We start from the raw sequence: 18590 nt of genomic DNA, 5'->3' as shown, positions 1-18590 counted from the left end.
GAGGGATAAACGTCTGCTGAAATGTCCAATAGTCTCGTAGCCAGTTATAGAGGGATAAACGTCTGCTGAAATGTCCAATAGTCTCGTAGCCTATAGAGGGATAAACGTCTGCTGTAATGTCCAATAGTCTGGTAGCCAGTTATAGAGGGATAAACGTCTGCTGAAATGTCCAATAGTCTGGTAGCCAGTTATAGAGGGATAAACGTCTGCTGAAATGTCCAATAGTCTGGTAGCCAGTTATAGAGGGATAAACGTCTGCTGTAATGTCCAATAGTCTGGTAGCCAGTTATAGAGGGATAAACGTCTGCTGTAATGTCCAATAGTCTCGTAGCCAGTTATAGAGGGATAAACGTCTGCTGAAATGTCCAATAGTCTCGTAGCCAGTTATAGAGGGATAAACGTCTACTGAAATGTCCAATAGTCTCGTAGCCAGTTATAGAGGGATAAACGTCTGCTGAAATGTCCAATAGTCTCGTAGCCAGTTATAGAGGGATAAACGTCTGCTGAAATGTCCAATAGTCTCGTAGCCAGTTATAGAGGGATAAACGTCTGCTGTAATGTCCAATAGTCTGGTAGCCAGTTATAGAGGGATAAACGTCTGCTGAAATGTCCAATAGTCCGGTAGCCAGTTATAGAGGGATAAACGTCTGCTGAAATGTCCAATAGTCTCGTAGCCAGTTATAGAGGGATAAACGTCTGCTGTAATGTCCAATAGTCTCGTAGCCAGTTATAGAGGGATAAACGTGGTGATATCCTGAACTTTGACCCACATGATCCATGACAGTGTCAGCCCCAGGTGACTCTCTGATCCAGAGAGTGGTGGTTCAGGCTGTGTGTATGACACAACAGACAAAAGGACAGAGCTCTGATCCAGAGAGGGGTGGTCCAGGCTGTGTGCAGGACACAACAGACAAAAGGACAGAGCTCTGATCCAAAGAGGGGTGGTCCAGGCTGTGTGCAGGACACAACAGACAAAAGGACAGAGCTCTGATCCAGAGAGGGGTGGTTCAGGCTGTGTGCAGGACACAACAGACAAAAGGACAGAGCTCTGATCCAGAGAGGGGTGGTCCAGGCTGTGTGCAGGACACAACAACCAAAAGGACAGAGCTCTGATCCAGAGAGGGGTGGTCCAGGCTGTGTGCAGGACACAACAACCAGAGGGACAGAGCTCTGATCCAGAGAGCACGGCTCAGTGGAGGGGGGGCCGCTGTGGTCCAGGCAGTTGACTGACTAGGCCAGGGAGAGGTAGCTGGAGGGCCATCCACAGCCATGGAGGGGACACCCAAGCCCCCGGCAGGAGACAGCTGGTACAGGGGCTCAAAAAGCGATTTGCAAGTCTTAGAAGGCAGGGCGCGCCGAGAAAATGTAACCAGTACTTTCAGGTGTCAGGGAAAATGTAACCAGTACTTTCAGGTGTCAGGGAAAATGTAACCAGTACTTTCAGGTGTCAGGGAAAATGTAACCAGTACTTTCAGGTGTCAGGGAAAATTTAACCAGTACTTTCAGGTGTCAGGGTAAATGTAACCAGTACTTTCAGGTGTCAGGGAAAATGTAACCAGTACTTTCAGGTGTCAGGGTAAATGTAACCAGTACTTTCAGATGTCAGGGTAAATGTAACCAGTACTTTCAGGTGTCAGGGTAAATGTAACCAGTACTTTCAGGTGTCAGGGTAAATGTAACCAGTACTTTCAGGTGTCAGGGAAAATGTAACCAGTACTTTCAGGTGTCAGGGAAAATGTAACCAGTACTTTCAGGTGTCAGGGAAAATGTAACCAGTACTTTCAGGTGTCAGGGTAAATGTAACCAGTACTTTCAGGTGTCAGGGAAAATGTAACCAGTACTTTCAGGTGTCAGGGAAAATGTAACCAGTACTTTCAGGTGTCAGGGAAAATGTATGGAGTAAAAAGTACATTATTTTCTTTAGGAATGTAGAGTTAAAATTATTCAAAATAAAAATAGTTAAGTAGAAACCAAAAAACATCTGACTCCATTTAATTAAACTATCTGACTCCATTTAATTAACCTGACTATCTGACTCCATTTAATTAACCTGACTCCATTTAATTAACCTGACTATCTGACTCCATTTAATTAACCTGACTCCATTTAATTAACCTGACTATCTGACTCCATTTAATTAACCTGACTCCATTTAATAAACCTGACTATCTGACTCCATTTAATTAACCTGACTATCTGACTCCATTTAATTAACCTGACTATCTGACTCCATTTAATTAACCTGACTATCTGACTCCATTTAATTAACCTGACTATCTGACTCCATTTAATTAACCTGACTCCATTTAATTAACCTGACTATCTGACTCCATTTAATTAACCTGACTCCATTTAATTAACCTGACTATCTGACTCCATTTAATTAAACCTGACTCCATTTAATTAACCTGACTATCTGACTCCATTTAATTAACCTGACTATCTGACTCCATTTAATTAACCTGACTATCTGACTCCATTTAATTAACCTGACTATCTGACTCCATTTAATTAACCTGACTATCTGACTCCATTTAATTAACCTGACTCCATTTAATAAACCTGACTATCTGACTCCATTTAATTAACCTGACTCCATTTAATTAACCTGACTATCTGACTCCATTTAATTAACCTGACTATCTGACTCCATTTAATAAACCTGACTATCTGACTCCATTTAATAAACCTGACTATCTGACTCCATTTAATAAACCTGACTATCTGACTCCATTTAATTAAACTATCTGACATTTAATTAACCTGACTCCATTTAATAAACCTGACTATCTGACTCCATTTAATTAACCTGACTATCTGACTCCATTTTATAAACCTGACTACCTGACTCCATTTAATAAACCTGACTATCTGACTCCATTTAATTAACCTGACTATCTGACTCCATTTAATTAACCTGACTCCATTTAATTAACCTGACTATCTGACTCCATTTAATTAACCTGACTCCATTTAATAAACCTGACTATCTGACTCCATTTAATAAACCTGACTCCATTTAATAAACCTGACTATCTGACTCCATTTAATAAACCTGACTCCATTTAATTAACCTGACTATCTGACTCCATTTAATTAACCTGACTATCTGACTCCATTTAATTAACCTGACTATCTGACTCCATTTAATTAACCTGACTATCTGACTCCATTTAATTAACCTGACTATCTGACTCCATTTAATAAACCTGACTATCTGACTCCATTTAATAAACCTGACTATCTGACTCCATTTAATAAACCTGACTATCTGACTCCATTTAATTAACCTGACTACCTGACTCCATTTAATTAAACCTGACTATCTGACTCCATTTAATAAACCTGACTATCTGACTCCATTTTTAACCTGACTCCATTTAATAAACCTGACTATCTGACTCCATTTAATTAACCTGACTATCTGACTCCATTTAATTAACCTGACTATCTGACTCCATTTAATAAACCTGACTATCTGACTCCATTTAATAAACCTGCCTCCATTTAATTCTGACTCCATTTAATTACTCCATTTAATTAACCTGACTATCTGACTCCATTTAATAAACCTGACTCCATTTAATAAACCTGACTATCTGACTCCATTTAATTAACCTGACTCCATTTAATTAACCTGACTCCATTTAATAAACCTGACTCCATTTAATTAACCTGACTATCTGACTCCATTTAATAAACCTGACTCCATTTAATTAACCTGACTATCTGACTCCATTTAATTAACCTGACTCCATTTAATTAACCTGACTCCATTTAATAAACCTGACTATCTGACTCCATTTAATTTACCTGACTATCTGACTCCATTTAATTTACCTGACTATCTGACTCCATTTAATTTAACTATCTGACTCCATTTAATAAACCTGACTCCATTTAATTAACCTGACTATCTGACTCCATTTAATTAACCTGACTCCATTTAATAAACCTGACTATCTGACTCCATTTAATTTACCTGACTATCTGACTCCATTTAATAAACCTGACTATCTGACTCCATTTAATTAAACCTGACTCCATTTAATTAACCTGACTATCTGACTCCATTTAATTAAACCTGACTCCATTTAATTTACCTGACTATCTGACTCCATTTAATAAACCTGACTCCATTTAATTAACCTGACTATCTGACTCCATTTAATTAACCTGACTCCTAACCTGACTTTAATTAACCTGACTATCTGACTCCATTTAATAAACCTGACTATCTGACTCCATTTAATTTACCTGACTATCTGACTCCATTTAATAAACCTGACTATCTGACTCCATTTAATTAACCTGACTATCTGACTCCATTTAATAAACCTGACTATCTGACTCCATTTAATAAACCTGACTATCTGACTCCATTTAATTAACCTGACTATCTGACTCCATTTAATTAACCTGACTATCTGACTCCATTTAATAAACCTGACTATCTGACTCCATTTAATTAACCTGACTATCTGACTCCATTTAATTAACTCCATTTAATAAACCTGACTATCTGACTCCATTTAATAAACCTGACTCCATTTAATAAACCTGACTACTCCATTTAATTAACCTGACTATCTGACTCCATTTAATTAACCTGACTATCTGACTCCATTTAATTAACCTGACTCCATTTAATTAATCTGACTCCATTTAATAAACCTGACTATCTGACTCCATTTAATTTACCATATCTGACTCCATTTAATAACCTGACTATCTGACTCCATTTAATAAACCTGACTATCTGACTCCATTTAATTAACCTGACTATCTGACTCCATTTAATTAACCTGACTATCTGACTCCATTTAATTAACCTGACTATCTGACTCCATTTAATTAACCTGACTCCATTTAATAAACCTGACTATCTGACTCCATTTAATTAACCTGACTATCTGACTCCATTTAATTAACCTGACTATCTGACTCCATTTAATAAACCTGACTATCTGACTCCATTTAATAAACCTGCCTCCATTTAATTAACCTGACTCCATTTAATAAACCTGACTCCATTTAATTAACCTGACTATCTGACTCCATTTAATAAACCTGACTCCATTTAATAAACCTGACTATCTGACTCCATTTAATTAACCTGACTCCATTTAATTAACCTGACTACCTGACTCCATTTAATTAACCTGACTATCTGACTCCATTTAATTAACCTGACTCCATTTAATTAACCTGACTATCTGACTCCATTTAATTAACCTGACTCCATTTAATTAACCTGACTCCATTTAATAAACCTGACTATCTGACTCCATTTAATTAACCTGACTATCTGACTCCATTTAATTAACCTGACTATCTGACTCCATTTAATTAACTATCTGACTCCATTTAATAAACCTGACTCCATTTAATTAACCTGACTATCTGACTCCATTTAATTAACCTGACTCCATTTAATAAACCTGACTATCTGACTCCATTTAATTAACCTGACTATCTGACTCCATTTAATAAACCTGACTATCTGACTCCATTTAATTAACCTGACTCCATTTAATTAACCTGACTATCTGACTCCATTTAATAAACCTGACTCCATTTAATTTACCTGACTATCTGACTCCATTTAATAAACCTGACTCCATTTAATTAACCTGACTATCTGACTCCATTTAATTAACCTGACTCCATTTAATTAACCTGACTCCAGTTAATTAACCTGACTATCTGACTCCATTTAATAAACCTGACTATCTGACTCCATTTAATAAACCTGACTATCTGACTCCATTTAATAAACCTGACTATCTGACTCCATTTAATAAACCTGACTATCTGACTCCATTTAATTAACCTGACTATCTGACTCCATTTAATTAACCTGACTATCTGACTCCATTTAATAAACCTGACTATCTGACTCCATTTAATTAACCTGACTATCTGACTCCATTTAATTAACCTGACCTCCATTTAATAAACCTGACTATCTGACTCCATTTAATAAACCTGACTCCATTTAATAAACCTGACTATCTGACTCCATTTAATTAACCTGACTATCTGACTCCATTTAATTAACCTGACTATCTGACTCCATTTAATTAACCTGACTCCATTTAATTAACCTGACTCCATTTAATAAACCTGACTATCTGACTCCATTTAATTTACCTGACTATCTGACTCCATTTAATAAACCTGACTATCTGACTCCATTTAATAAACCTGACTATCTGACTCCATTTAATTAACCTGACTCCATTTAATTAACCTGACTCCATTTAATAAACCTGACTCCATTTAATAAACCTGACTATCTGACTCCATTTAATAAACCTGACTCCATTTAATTAACCTGACTATCTGACTCCATTTAATTAACCTGACTCCATTTAATTAACCTGACTCCATTTAATAAACCTGACTATCTGACTCCATTTAATTAACCTGACTATTGACTCCATTTAAACCTGACTATCTGACTCCATTTAATTAACCTGACTCCATTTAATAAACCTGACTCCATTTAATAAACCTGACTATCTGACTCCATTTAATTAACCTGACTCCATTTAATAAACCTGACTATCTGACTCCATTTAATTAACCTGACTATCTGACTCCATTTAATTAACCTGACTCCATTTAATTAACCTGACTATCTGACTCCATTTAATAAACCTGACTATCTGACTCCATTTAATTAACCTGACTATCTGACTCCATTTAATTAACCTGACTATCTGACTCCATTTAATAAACCTGACTATCTGACTCCATTTAATTAACCTGACCATTTAATAAACCTGACTATCTGACTCCATTTAATTAACCTGACTATCTGACTCCATTTAATTAACCTGACTATCTGACTCCATTTAATAAACCTGACTATCTGACTCCATTTAATTAACCTGACTCCATTTAATAAACCTGACTATCTGACTCCATTTAATAAACCTGACTCCATTTAATTAACCTGACTATCTGACTCCATTTAATTAACCTGACTCCATTTAATTAACCTGACTCCATTTAATAAACCTGACTATCTGACTCCATTTAATTAACCTGACTCCATTTAATTCTGACTCCATTTAATAAACCTGACTATCTGACTCCATTTAATTTACCTGACTATCTGACTCCATTTAATTTACCTGACTATCTGACTCCATTTAATTTACCTGACTATCTGACTCCATTTAATAAACCTGACTATCTGACTCCATTTAATTAACCTGACTATCTGACTCCATTTAATAAACCTGACTCCATTTAATTAACCTGACTCCATTTAATAAACCTGACTATCTGACTCCATTTAATAAACCTGACTATCTGACTCCATTTAATTAACCTGACTCCATTTAATAAACCTGACTATCTGACTCCATTTAATTAACCTGACTATCTGACTCCATTTAATTTACCTGACTATCTGACTCCATTTAATTAACCTGACTCCATTTAATAAACCTGACTATCTGACTCCATTTAATAAACCTGACTCCATTTAATTAACCTGACTATCTGACTCCATTTAATTAACCTGACTATCTGACTCCATTTAATAAACCTGACTATCTGACTCCATTTAATAAACCTGACTATCTGACTCCATTTAATAAACCTGACTATCTGACTCCATTTAATAAACCTGACTATCTGACTCCATTTAATAAACCTGACTATCTGACTCCATTTAATAAACCTGACTATCTGACTCCATTTAATTAATTTGACTCCATTTAATAAACCTGACTCCATTTAATAAACCTGACTACATTTAATTAACCTGACTATCTGACTCCATTTAATAAACCTGACTCCATTTAATTAACCTGACTATCTGACTCCATTTAATTAACCTGACTCCATTTAATTAACCTGACTCCATTTAATAAACCTGACTATCTGACTCCATTTAATTTACCTGACTATCTGACTCCATTTAATTTACCTGACTATCTGACTCCATTTAATTTACCTGACTATCTGACTCCATTTAATAAACCTGACTCCATTTAATTAACCTGACTATCTGACTCCATTTAATTAACCTGACTCCATTTAATAAACCTGACTCCATTTAATTTACCTGACTATCTGACTCCATTTAATAAACCTGACTATCTGACTCCATTTAATAAACCTGACTACATTTAATTAACCTGACTATCTGACTCATTTAATAAACCTGACTCCATTTAATTTACCTGACTATCTGACTCCATTTAATAAACCTGACTCCATTTAATTAACCTGACTATCTGACTCCATTTAATTAACCTGACTCCATTTAATTAACCTGACTCCATTTAATAAACCTGACTATCTGACTCCATTTAGTAAACCTGACTATCTGACTCCATTTAATTAACCTGACTATCTGACTCCATTTAATAAACCTGACTATCTGACTCCATTTAATTAACCTGACTATCTGACTCCATTTAATTAACCTGACTATCTGACTCCATTTAATAAACCTGACTATCTGACTCCATTTAATTAACCTGCCTCCATTTAATAAACCTGACTATCTGACTCCATTTAATTTACCTGACTATCTGACTCCATTTAATTAACCTGACTATCTGACTCCATTTAATTAACCTGACTCCATTTAATTAACCTGACTCCATTTAATAAACCTGACTATCTGACTCCATTTAATTAACCTGACTATCTGACTCCATTTAATAAACCTGACTATCTGACTCCATTTAATAAACCTGACTATCTGACTCCATTTAATAAACCTGACTATCTGACTCCATTTAATTAACCTGACTATCTGACTCATTTAATTAACCTGACTATCTGACTCCATTTAATAAACCTGACTATCTGACTCCATTTAATAAACCTGACTATCTGACTCCATTTAATTAACCTGACTATCTGACTCCATTTAATTAACCTGACTATCTGACTCCATTTAATAAACCTGACTATCTGACTCCATTTAATAAACCTGACTATCTGACTCCATTTAATAAACCTGACTCCATTTAATTAACCTGACTCCATTTAATTAACCTGACTCCATTTAATAAACCTGACTCCATTTAATTAACCTGACTATCTGACTCCATTTAATAAACCTGACTCCATTTAATTAACCTGACTATCTGACTCCATTTAATTAACCTGACTCCATTTAATTAACCTGACTCCATTTAATAAACCTGACTATCTGACTCCATTTAATTTACCTGACTATCTGACTCCATTTAATTTACCTGACTATCTGACTCCATTTAATTAACCTGACTCCATTTAATAAACCTGACTCCATTTAATAAACCTGACTATCTGACTCCATTTAATTAACCTGACTCCATTTAATAAACCTGACTATCTGACTCCATTTAATTAACCTGACTATCTGACTCCATTTAATTAACCTGACTCCATTTAATTAACCTGACTATCTGACTCCATTTAATAAACCTGACTATCTGACTCCATTTAATTAACCTGACTATCTGACTCCATTTAATTAACCTGACTATCTGACTCCATTTAATAAACCTGACTATCTGACTCCATTTAATTAACCTGACTCCATTTAATAAACCTGACTATCTGACTCCATTTAATTAACCTGACTATCTGACTCCATTTAATTAACCTGACTATCTGACTCCATTTAATAAACCTGACTACCTGACTCCATTTAATAAACCTGACTCCATTTAATAAACCTGACTATCTGACTCCATTTAATAAACCTGACTCCATTTAATTAACCTGACTATCTGACTCCATTTAATTAACCTGACTATCTGACTCCATTTAGTAAACCTGACTATCTGACTCCATTTAATAAACCTGACTATCTGACTCCATTTAATTTACCTGACTATCTGACTCCATTTAATTAACCTGACTATCTGACTCCATTTAATTTACCTGACTATCTGACTCCATTTAGTAAACCTGACTATCTGACTCCATTTAATAAACCTGACTATCTGACTCCATTTAATTTACCTGACTATCTGACTCCATTTAATTAACCTGACTATCTGACTCCATTTAATTAACCTGACTATCTGACTCCATTTAATTAACCTGACTCCATTTAATAAACCTGACTATCTGACTCCATTTAATTAACCTGACTCCATTTAATTAACCTGACTCCATTTAATTAACCTGACTATCTGACTCCATTTAATAAACCTGACTATCTGACTCCATTTAATAAACCTGACTCCATTTAATAAACCTGACTCCATTTAATTAACCTGACTCCATTTAATAAACCTGACTATCTGACTCCATTTAATTTACCTGACTATCTGACTCCATTTAATTTACCTGACTATCTGACTCCATTTAATTAACCTGACTATCTGACTCCATTTAATAAACCTGACTATCTGACTCCATTTAATAAACCTGACTCCATTTAATAAACCTGACTCCATTTAATAAACCTGACTCCATTTAATAAACCTGACTATCTGACTCCATTTAATAAACCTGACTATCTGACTCCATTTAATAAACCTGACTATCTGACTCCATTTAATTAACCTGACTATCTGACTCCATTTAATTAACCTGACTATCTGACTCCATTTAATTAACCTGACTATCTGACTCCATTTAATAAACCTGACTCCATTTAATAAACCTGACTATCTGACTCCATTTAATTAACCTGACTATCTGACTCCATTTAGTAAACCTGACTATCTGACTCCATTTAATAAACCTGACTCCATTTAATTAACCTGACTATCTGACTCCATTTAATTAACCTGACTCCATTTAATAAACCTGACTATCTGACTCCATTTAATTAACCTGACTATCTGACTCCATTTAATTAACCTGACTATCTGACTCCATTTAATAAACCTGACTATCTGACTCCATTTAATTAACCTGACTATCTGACTCCATTTAATTAACCTGACTATCTGACTCCATTTAATTAACCTGACTACCTGACTCCATTTAATAAACCTGACTATCTGACTCCATTTAATTAACCTGACTATCTGACTCCAGTTAATAAACCTGACTCCATTTAGTAAACCTGACTATCTGACTCCATTTAATTAACCTGACTATCTGACTCCATTTAATAAACCTGACTATCTGACTCCATTTAATTAACCTGACAATCTGACTCCATTTAGTAAACCTGACTATCTGACTCCATTTAGTAAACCTGACTATCTGACTCCATTTAATTAACCTGACTATCTGACTCCATTTAATTAACCTGACTATCTGACTCCATTTAATAAACCTGACTATCTGACTCCATTTAATTAACCTGACTATCTGACTCCATTTAATAAACCTGACTATCTGACTCCATTTAGTAAACCTGACTATCTGACTCCATTTAATTAACCTGACTACCTGACTCCATTTAATAAACCCTGACATTTAATTAACCTGACTACTCCATTTAATAATAGTATAGTAAAAACCATGTGCAATCAAGACTGACTAAGATCAAGAAATGGTCACGAGGAGAAAATATCAAATCAAATAAATTAAATCAGACCACAGTAACACCAGCCATAATGCACCATAGTAAGGTGTAAAACTCTGTTTACCTGAGTCATGTCCTCTGATATCTCCACTGAGGGATCTCTGCTGTGCAGGCCAATGGGAGTGGTAGTGTGTTCACTACAGTGTCCTGTGTGATCCTGCAGCTCCAAGTCCTCTGTCCTTGACCCCCTCCAGCAGAAGCAGCTCTCAGCGCATGGCTCTCCTCTGACAGGTCCTCCTCCTCATAAGGGCAGCACTGGGTTCACTACACACCGACTCCTGGGACGTCCAGTCAGCCTGGTCCACTGGGACGCTCAGTCGGTTTAGAGCAGCGCCGCTCCCAGCCGTGTCAACGGTGTGAGAGCTAGCACCTCCTCCCTGCCTTCTGTCTCCAACAGTCTTAATGGTGGGAGTGTTGGGGCTGCTGTAGGTCTGGTAGTCCTGCTGGGCCAGGGAGGAGGTGGGGGTGATGTCTGGGACAGAGGAACTCATCCTGTGGTTTAAGACATGTTCTGGACACACCTCAGTCTTACTGGGGTTCTTCTTGCCCCTCGGAGGGTAGAGAGGAGGGCTGGGCGCGATGCCGCAGGTGGGACAACACACCGGACTTCTTCAGGGGAGTCCATGGTGATGAGCAGGAAGAGGAGGAGAGGGTGTTGATAGTGCTCTGAGGTCTATCTAGGGTTTAACATCCATCACTGAAAGCTGTGAAATAGAGAGACAGGAAGACGCAATTAGACTGAAACCAAACTGTGAACTGTATGTTGGTCATCATTACCACAATCACATTTTCACTGGTTAGTAGCTAACTACGAAAACTATCTACCGACTAAGACTGAGGAGCAGAGAAGAAGTTGATTATTAGATCAAATACAAGGTCATGTTTTACATTAGATCTAGTTATATGACTGCATTCACCATGAGATGAGGGTGTTCAGCAGACTAAACCTAATAGATTGTATTGGCTGTCGCTCATGTGACATCACAGCAATCTGGACCCTGGATATTCTTCCATCCTTTCACATGTAAACTATATGTGTGTCATCATCCCACCACTGACAGCAGTCCCAATAGTTCCCTATTACAGTAGTCAAACTAGAAACAAAGTACAATAGATTAATCAGTTGATAAGAGCTCAACTTAGTATGGTGCTAACCTCTACCTCTAGTCTGACATCACTGCTGTATCCTGCTAACATCTAGCCTGATATCACTGCTGTATGCTGCTAACCTGCTAACATCTAGCCTGATATCACTGCTGTATGCTGCTAACCTGCTAACATCTAGATTTATATCACTGCTGTATGCTGCTAACCTGCTAACATCTAGCCTGATATCACTGCTGTATGCTGCTAACCTGCTAACATCTAGCCTGATATCACTGCTGTATGCTGCTAACCTGCTAACATCTAGATCTAGATTTTATATCACTGCTGTATGCTGCTAACCTGCTAACATCTAGCCTGATATCACTGCTGTATGCTGCTAACCTGCTAACATCTAGATTTATATCACTGCTGTATGCTGCTAACCTGCTAACATCTAGCCTGATATCACTGCTGTATACTGCTAACATCTAGCCTGATATCACTGCTATACTGCTAACATCTAGCCTGATATCACTGCTGTATACTGCTAACATCTAGCCGGATATCACTGCTGTATGCTGCTAACCTCTAGTCTGATATCACTGCTGTATGATGCTAACCTCTAGCTTGATATCATTGCTGTATACTGCTAACATGTAGCCTGATATCAATGCTGTATGCTGCTAACCTGCTAACATCTAGCCTGATATCACTGCTGTATACTGCTAACCTGCTAACATCTAGCCTAATATCACTGCTGTATACTGCTAACCTACTAACATCTAGCCTGATATCACTGCTATATACTGCTAACATCTAGCCTGATATCACTGCTGTATACTGCTAACCTCTAGCCGGATATCATTGCTGTATACTGCTAACATCTAGCCTGATATCACTGCTGTATACTGCTAACATCTAGCCTGATATCACTGCTGTATGCTGCTAACATCTAGCCTGATATCACTGCTGCATGGTGCTAACCTGAAAACATCTAGCCTGATATCACTGCTGTATGCTGCTAACCTAAAAACATCTAGCCTGACATCACTGCTGGTATACTGCTAACCTGCTAACATCTAGCCTGATATCACTGCTGTATGCTGCTAACCTCTACCTCTAGCCTGATATAACTGCTGTATACTGCTAACCTGCTAACATCTAGCCTGATATCACTGCTGTATGCTGCTAACATCTAACCTGATATCACAGCTGTATACTGCTAACATCTAGCCTGATGTCACTGCTGTATGCTGCTAACCTCTAGCCTGATATCATTGCTGTATACTGCTAACCTCTAGCCTGATATCACTGCTGTATACTGCTAACATCTAGCCTGATATCACTGCTGTATACTGCTAACCTTTAACATCTAGCCTGATATCACTGCCCTGTATGCTGCTAACCTCTGAACTCCTCGGCAAACATCCCCTAGCTCTCCAGATATCACTGCTCCCAGAGTAAAAGAACCTTACTGCTAACATCTAGCCTGATATCACTGCTGTATACCTATCCCCTCCTGGATTACTTCTCCAGACCATATCACTGACCTGTATGCTGCTAACCTCTAGCCTCATATCACTGCTGTATACTATAACCTGCTAACATCTAGCCTGATATCACTGCTGTATACTGCTAACCTGCTGAAAAACATCTAGCCTGATATCACTGCTGTATGCTAGCCTGTAACTTCTTCATCTAACTCTCCGGATATCACTGCTGTATGCTGCTCCTGCTAACTCTAGCCTGATATCACTTGCCAAATCAGTCTGGTAACATCTAGCCTAGATATCACTGCTGTATGGTGCTAACCTGCTAACATCGGAGCCTGATATCACTGCTGGTATACTGCTCTCTCCTCTGCTAATCATCCTTGCATACTGACCTATCATTGCTTCAATGCTGCTAACCATCTAGCCTGATATCACCTGCTGTATGGGCATCTAACCTCTAGCCTGATATCACTGCTGTAACTCCGGTTAACATCTAGCCTGATCTGCTGCTAACATCTAGCCTGAGGTAGCTGCTGTATCTGTCTAACATCTAACCTGATATCACTGCTGTATGCTCTGCTAACATCTCTAGCCTGATATCACTGCTGTATACTGCCAACATCTAACATCTGATATCACTGCTGTATACTCCTATCATTGCTAGCCTGATATCACTGCTGTAACCTGCTGCTAATCTCTGCTAACATCTAGCCTGATATCAAGCCATATCTATGTGCTAACCTAACCTGATAGCACTGCTGTATATGCTAACCTCTAGCCTGATCTGCTGCATGTATACTGCCAACCTCTCAGTGGGATATCACTGCTGTATGCTGCTAACCTCTAGCCTGATATCACTGCTGGACTGCCCTCTAGTTATCTATCTCTGCTAACATCTAGCCTGATATCACTGCTGTATCCCACTGCTAACCTGCTAACATCTAGCCTGATATCACTGCTGTATACTGCTAACCATCTAACCTGATATCACTGCTGTATAACTGCTAACATCTAGCCTGATATCACTGCTGTATACTGCTAACCTCAGCCTGATACATCTAGCCTCCGATATCACTGCTGTATACTGCTCACCTAGCTAACATCTGCTGCTTGCCTAACTCGGACTCTAGCTGTATGGCTGCTATACTGCTAACATCTAGCCTGATATCACCGCTGTATACTGCTAACATCTAGCCTGGGATATCACACATTCTCTAGCCTGATATCACTGGCTGTAAACTGGCTCACCATCTAGCCTGATATCACTGCTGTAGATGCTAACCCTAGTCTGATATCACTGCTGTATGATGCTAACTCCTCTAGCCTGATATCACTGCTGTATACTGCTAACTCTAGCCTGATATCACTGCTGTATGCTCTGCTAGCAGTTGCTCAGCCTGATATCATTGCTGCAATACTAACATCTAGCCTGATATCACTGCTCAATGCTGCTAACTCTAGCCTGAACATGCTGCCAATCTTAACTGGAATAGCCTGGATATCACTGCTGTATACTGCTAAAGTGGCTGATATCACTGCTGCTAACCTGAAAACAATCTAGCCTGATATCACTGCTGTATACTGCTAAATCTGCTAACATCTAGCCTGATATCACTGCTGTATGCTGCTAACTGCTAACATCTAGCCTGATATCACTCCTGTATACTGCTAACCTGCTAACATCTAGCCTGATATCACTGCTGTATGCTGCTAACATCTAGCCTGATATCACTGCTGTATACTGCTAACATCTAGCCTGACTGATCACTGCTGTATGCTGCTAACCTGCAACATCTAGCCTGATATCACTGCTGTATGCTGCTAACATCTAGCCTGATATCACTGCTGTATACTGCTAACATCTAGCCTGATATCACTGCTGTATACTGCTAACCTGCTAACATCTAGCCTGATATCACTGCTGTATACTGCTAACTATCTAGCCTGATATCACTGCTGTATGATGCTACTGCTAAACATCTAGCCTGATATCACTGCTGTATGCTAACATAACATCTAGCCTGATATCACTGCTGTATACTGCTAACATCTAGTCCACATCACTGCTGATATCACTAGCCTGCCCATATATTGCTGATTATAATGGTGCTAACATCTAGCCTGATATCACTGCTGTATATCTGCTAACATCTAGCCTGATATCACTGCTGTATACTAAAAATAGCTATACATTCTGTCTGATATAGCCTGATATGCTAACTCTAAATCTAGCCTTTGATATCAATGCTTTATCTGCTAACCTCTAGTCTAACCTGATATCACTGCTGTATGATGCTAACATTTCTACCCCTCTAGCCTGATATCACTGCTGTATACTGCTAACCTCTAGCCTGGATATCACTGCTGTATACTGATAACCTGCTAACATCTAGCCTGATATCACTGCTGTATATGCTGCTGCTGCTAACATCTAGCCTGATATCACTGCTGTATATCTGCCTGATATCACTGCTAACATCTAAGCCTGATATCACTGCTGTATGCTGCTAACATCTAGCCTGATATCACTGCTGTATGCTGCTAACATCTAGCCTGATATCACTGCTGTATACCTGCTATGATGCTAACATCTAGCCTGATATCACTGCTGTATATGCCAACCTAGCTATATCATCTTGCTTGATATCACTAGTCTGATATGCTGCTGTAACTGCTAACCTCTAGCCTGGATATCACTGCTGTATACTGCTAACCTGCTAACATCTAGCCTGATATCACTGCTGTATGCTGCTAACATCTAGCCAGATATATCACTGCTGTACATCTAGCTGATATCACTGCTGCTAACATCTAGCTTGATATCACTGCTGTATGGTGCTGAAAACATCTAGCCTGATATCACTGGGCTTGTACTAATCTGCTGCTGCCTGATATCACTGCTCTGCTAACCAGATATCACTGCTGTATGATGCTAACATCTAGCCTGATATCACTGCTGTATGCTGCTAACATCTAGCCTGATATCACTGCTGTATACTGCTAACATCTAGCCTGATATCACTGCTGTATGCTGCTAACCTGCTAACATCTAGCCTGATATCACTGCTGTATACTGCTAACTGCTAACATCTAGCCTGATATCACTGCTGTATATGCTAACTGCCAACATCTAGCCTGATATCACTGCTGTATACTGCTAACATCTAGCCTGATATCACTGCTGTATACTGCTAACATCTAGCCTGATATCACTGCTGTATGCTGCTAACATCTAGCCTGATATCACTGCTGTATGTTGCTAACATCTAGCCTGATATCACTGCTGTATGCTGCTAACACTAGCCTGATATCACTACAGATTTTAACATCTAGAAATAAACATTGTTGCTAAAATCTCATTATATTTACATTACATATTATTATTTGACTTTCAATGACTTACAGTAGTACATTAGTAGTGACCTGTGACCTTTATCACAATACAAACAGTTAAATTCGGAAGTTTACATACAATTTTCTGATTCATTTAATTATCTTTAAAACATTAACCTTGAATAACAACAGAATAGTTTTGGAATCATTATACATAAGATATTTTCATGACACAAGTCATTTTCCAACAATTGTTTATTTATTTGTATTATTTTATTGATATTTTGAGTATTGTTAATACCTGTGTTTGGTTTGCTAGACATGTTTACATATGATTTTGCCTTTAAACAGCCAGAAGGGAAAAATTCCAGAAAATGATGATGAATTTTGATCAGGCAAAATCCCGCCTTTTTTAAGTTAGTGGGTGGATTCAATTAGGTGAGCTGTGGATGGTTTCATGGCCCATGCCTTCAAACTCAGGCCTCTTTGGTGAGGAGGAGCTGCATTCTAAAATCAACAGTAATCAGCGCCACCTCATGATCAACAATAGGTTTGTTGCATCTTCCAGAAACATACATGTATTTTACATTCTGGTCTGAATTTCAAACAGTTTCATTGTACATGCAATAGCGTTATCAAGCAATCACCTTTGCATTTTGAACCACGCAATCCTACTCCCCTACGTCACTTTTTGTTTGAGCAGACCTCGCCTGGGCTTTGAACTAAATGCCTAGTTCCCAGGAAAATCAACTTTCAAACCCGTTATAAAACGCCTGCCCTGTCAGATTTGCAATCCCCTGCATATGGGGACAAAGATGGTGACCTTTTATCAGAAAGCAACACTAGATGAAACAAAAGTAGACTTTGCTTGGCCATAATGACCGGTTCGTTCCATTTTGGAGGAAAAGAAAGGGAGGCGCGTACCATCCCAATTGTGAGCTTCGGGTGTCTGACTTACATGTTTTTTATTGCTGTAGGGGGAGGACTGCACACGTTCACAAAATAGATGGCATCTGAGGTAGAAAAATAATCTGGATTATTGAAGCATTAACATCTCAAGACATCATTCAGTGTTCTTTCGCAAATGGGTCTTCCATATGGACAATGACCCGAAAAACATACTTCCAAAGTTGTACAAAAGCTCAAGGTATTGGAGGTACAAGGTATTG

At 38.1% G+C, this 18590-nt stretch overlaps 1 protein-coding gene across 1 annotated transcript in view; it reads right to left on the bottom strand.

The window, feature by feature from the left end:
- Window positions 1-11715: 11715 nt before the first annotated feature.
- Window positions 11716-18590, bottom strand: part of LOC115118994 (BRD4-interacting chromatin-remodeling complex-associated protein-like) — a 124802-nt gene continuing 117927 nt past the window's right edge. Inside the window, 1 exon segment of the mRNA XM_065011244.1 lies at window positions 11716-12118. Coding sequence (XP_064867316.1) covers window positions 11716-12118 — 403 coding nt within the window.

This window comes from Oncorhynchus nerka, linkage group LG27, assembly GCF_034236695.1.
Source record: "Oncorhynchus nerka isolate Pitt River linkage group LG27, Oner_Uvic_2.0, whole genome shotgun sequence".
NCBI lineage: Eukaryota > Metazoa > Chordata > Actinopteri > Salmoniformes > Salmonidae > Oncorhynchus > Oncorhynchus nerka.
The sequence above is the reverse complement of the archived record's forward strand: the minus strand, read 5'-3'. Positions and strand labels throughout refer to the sequence as shown.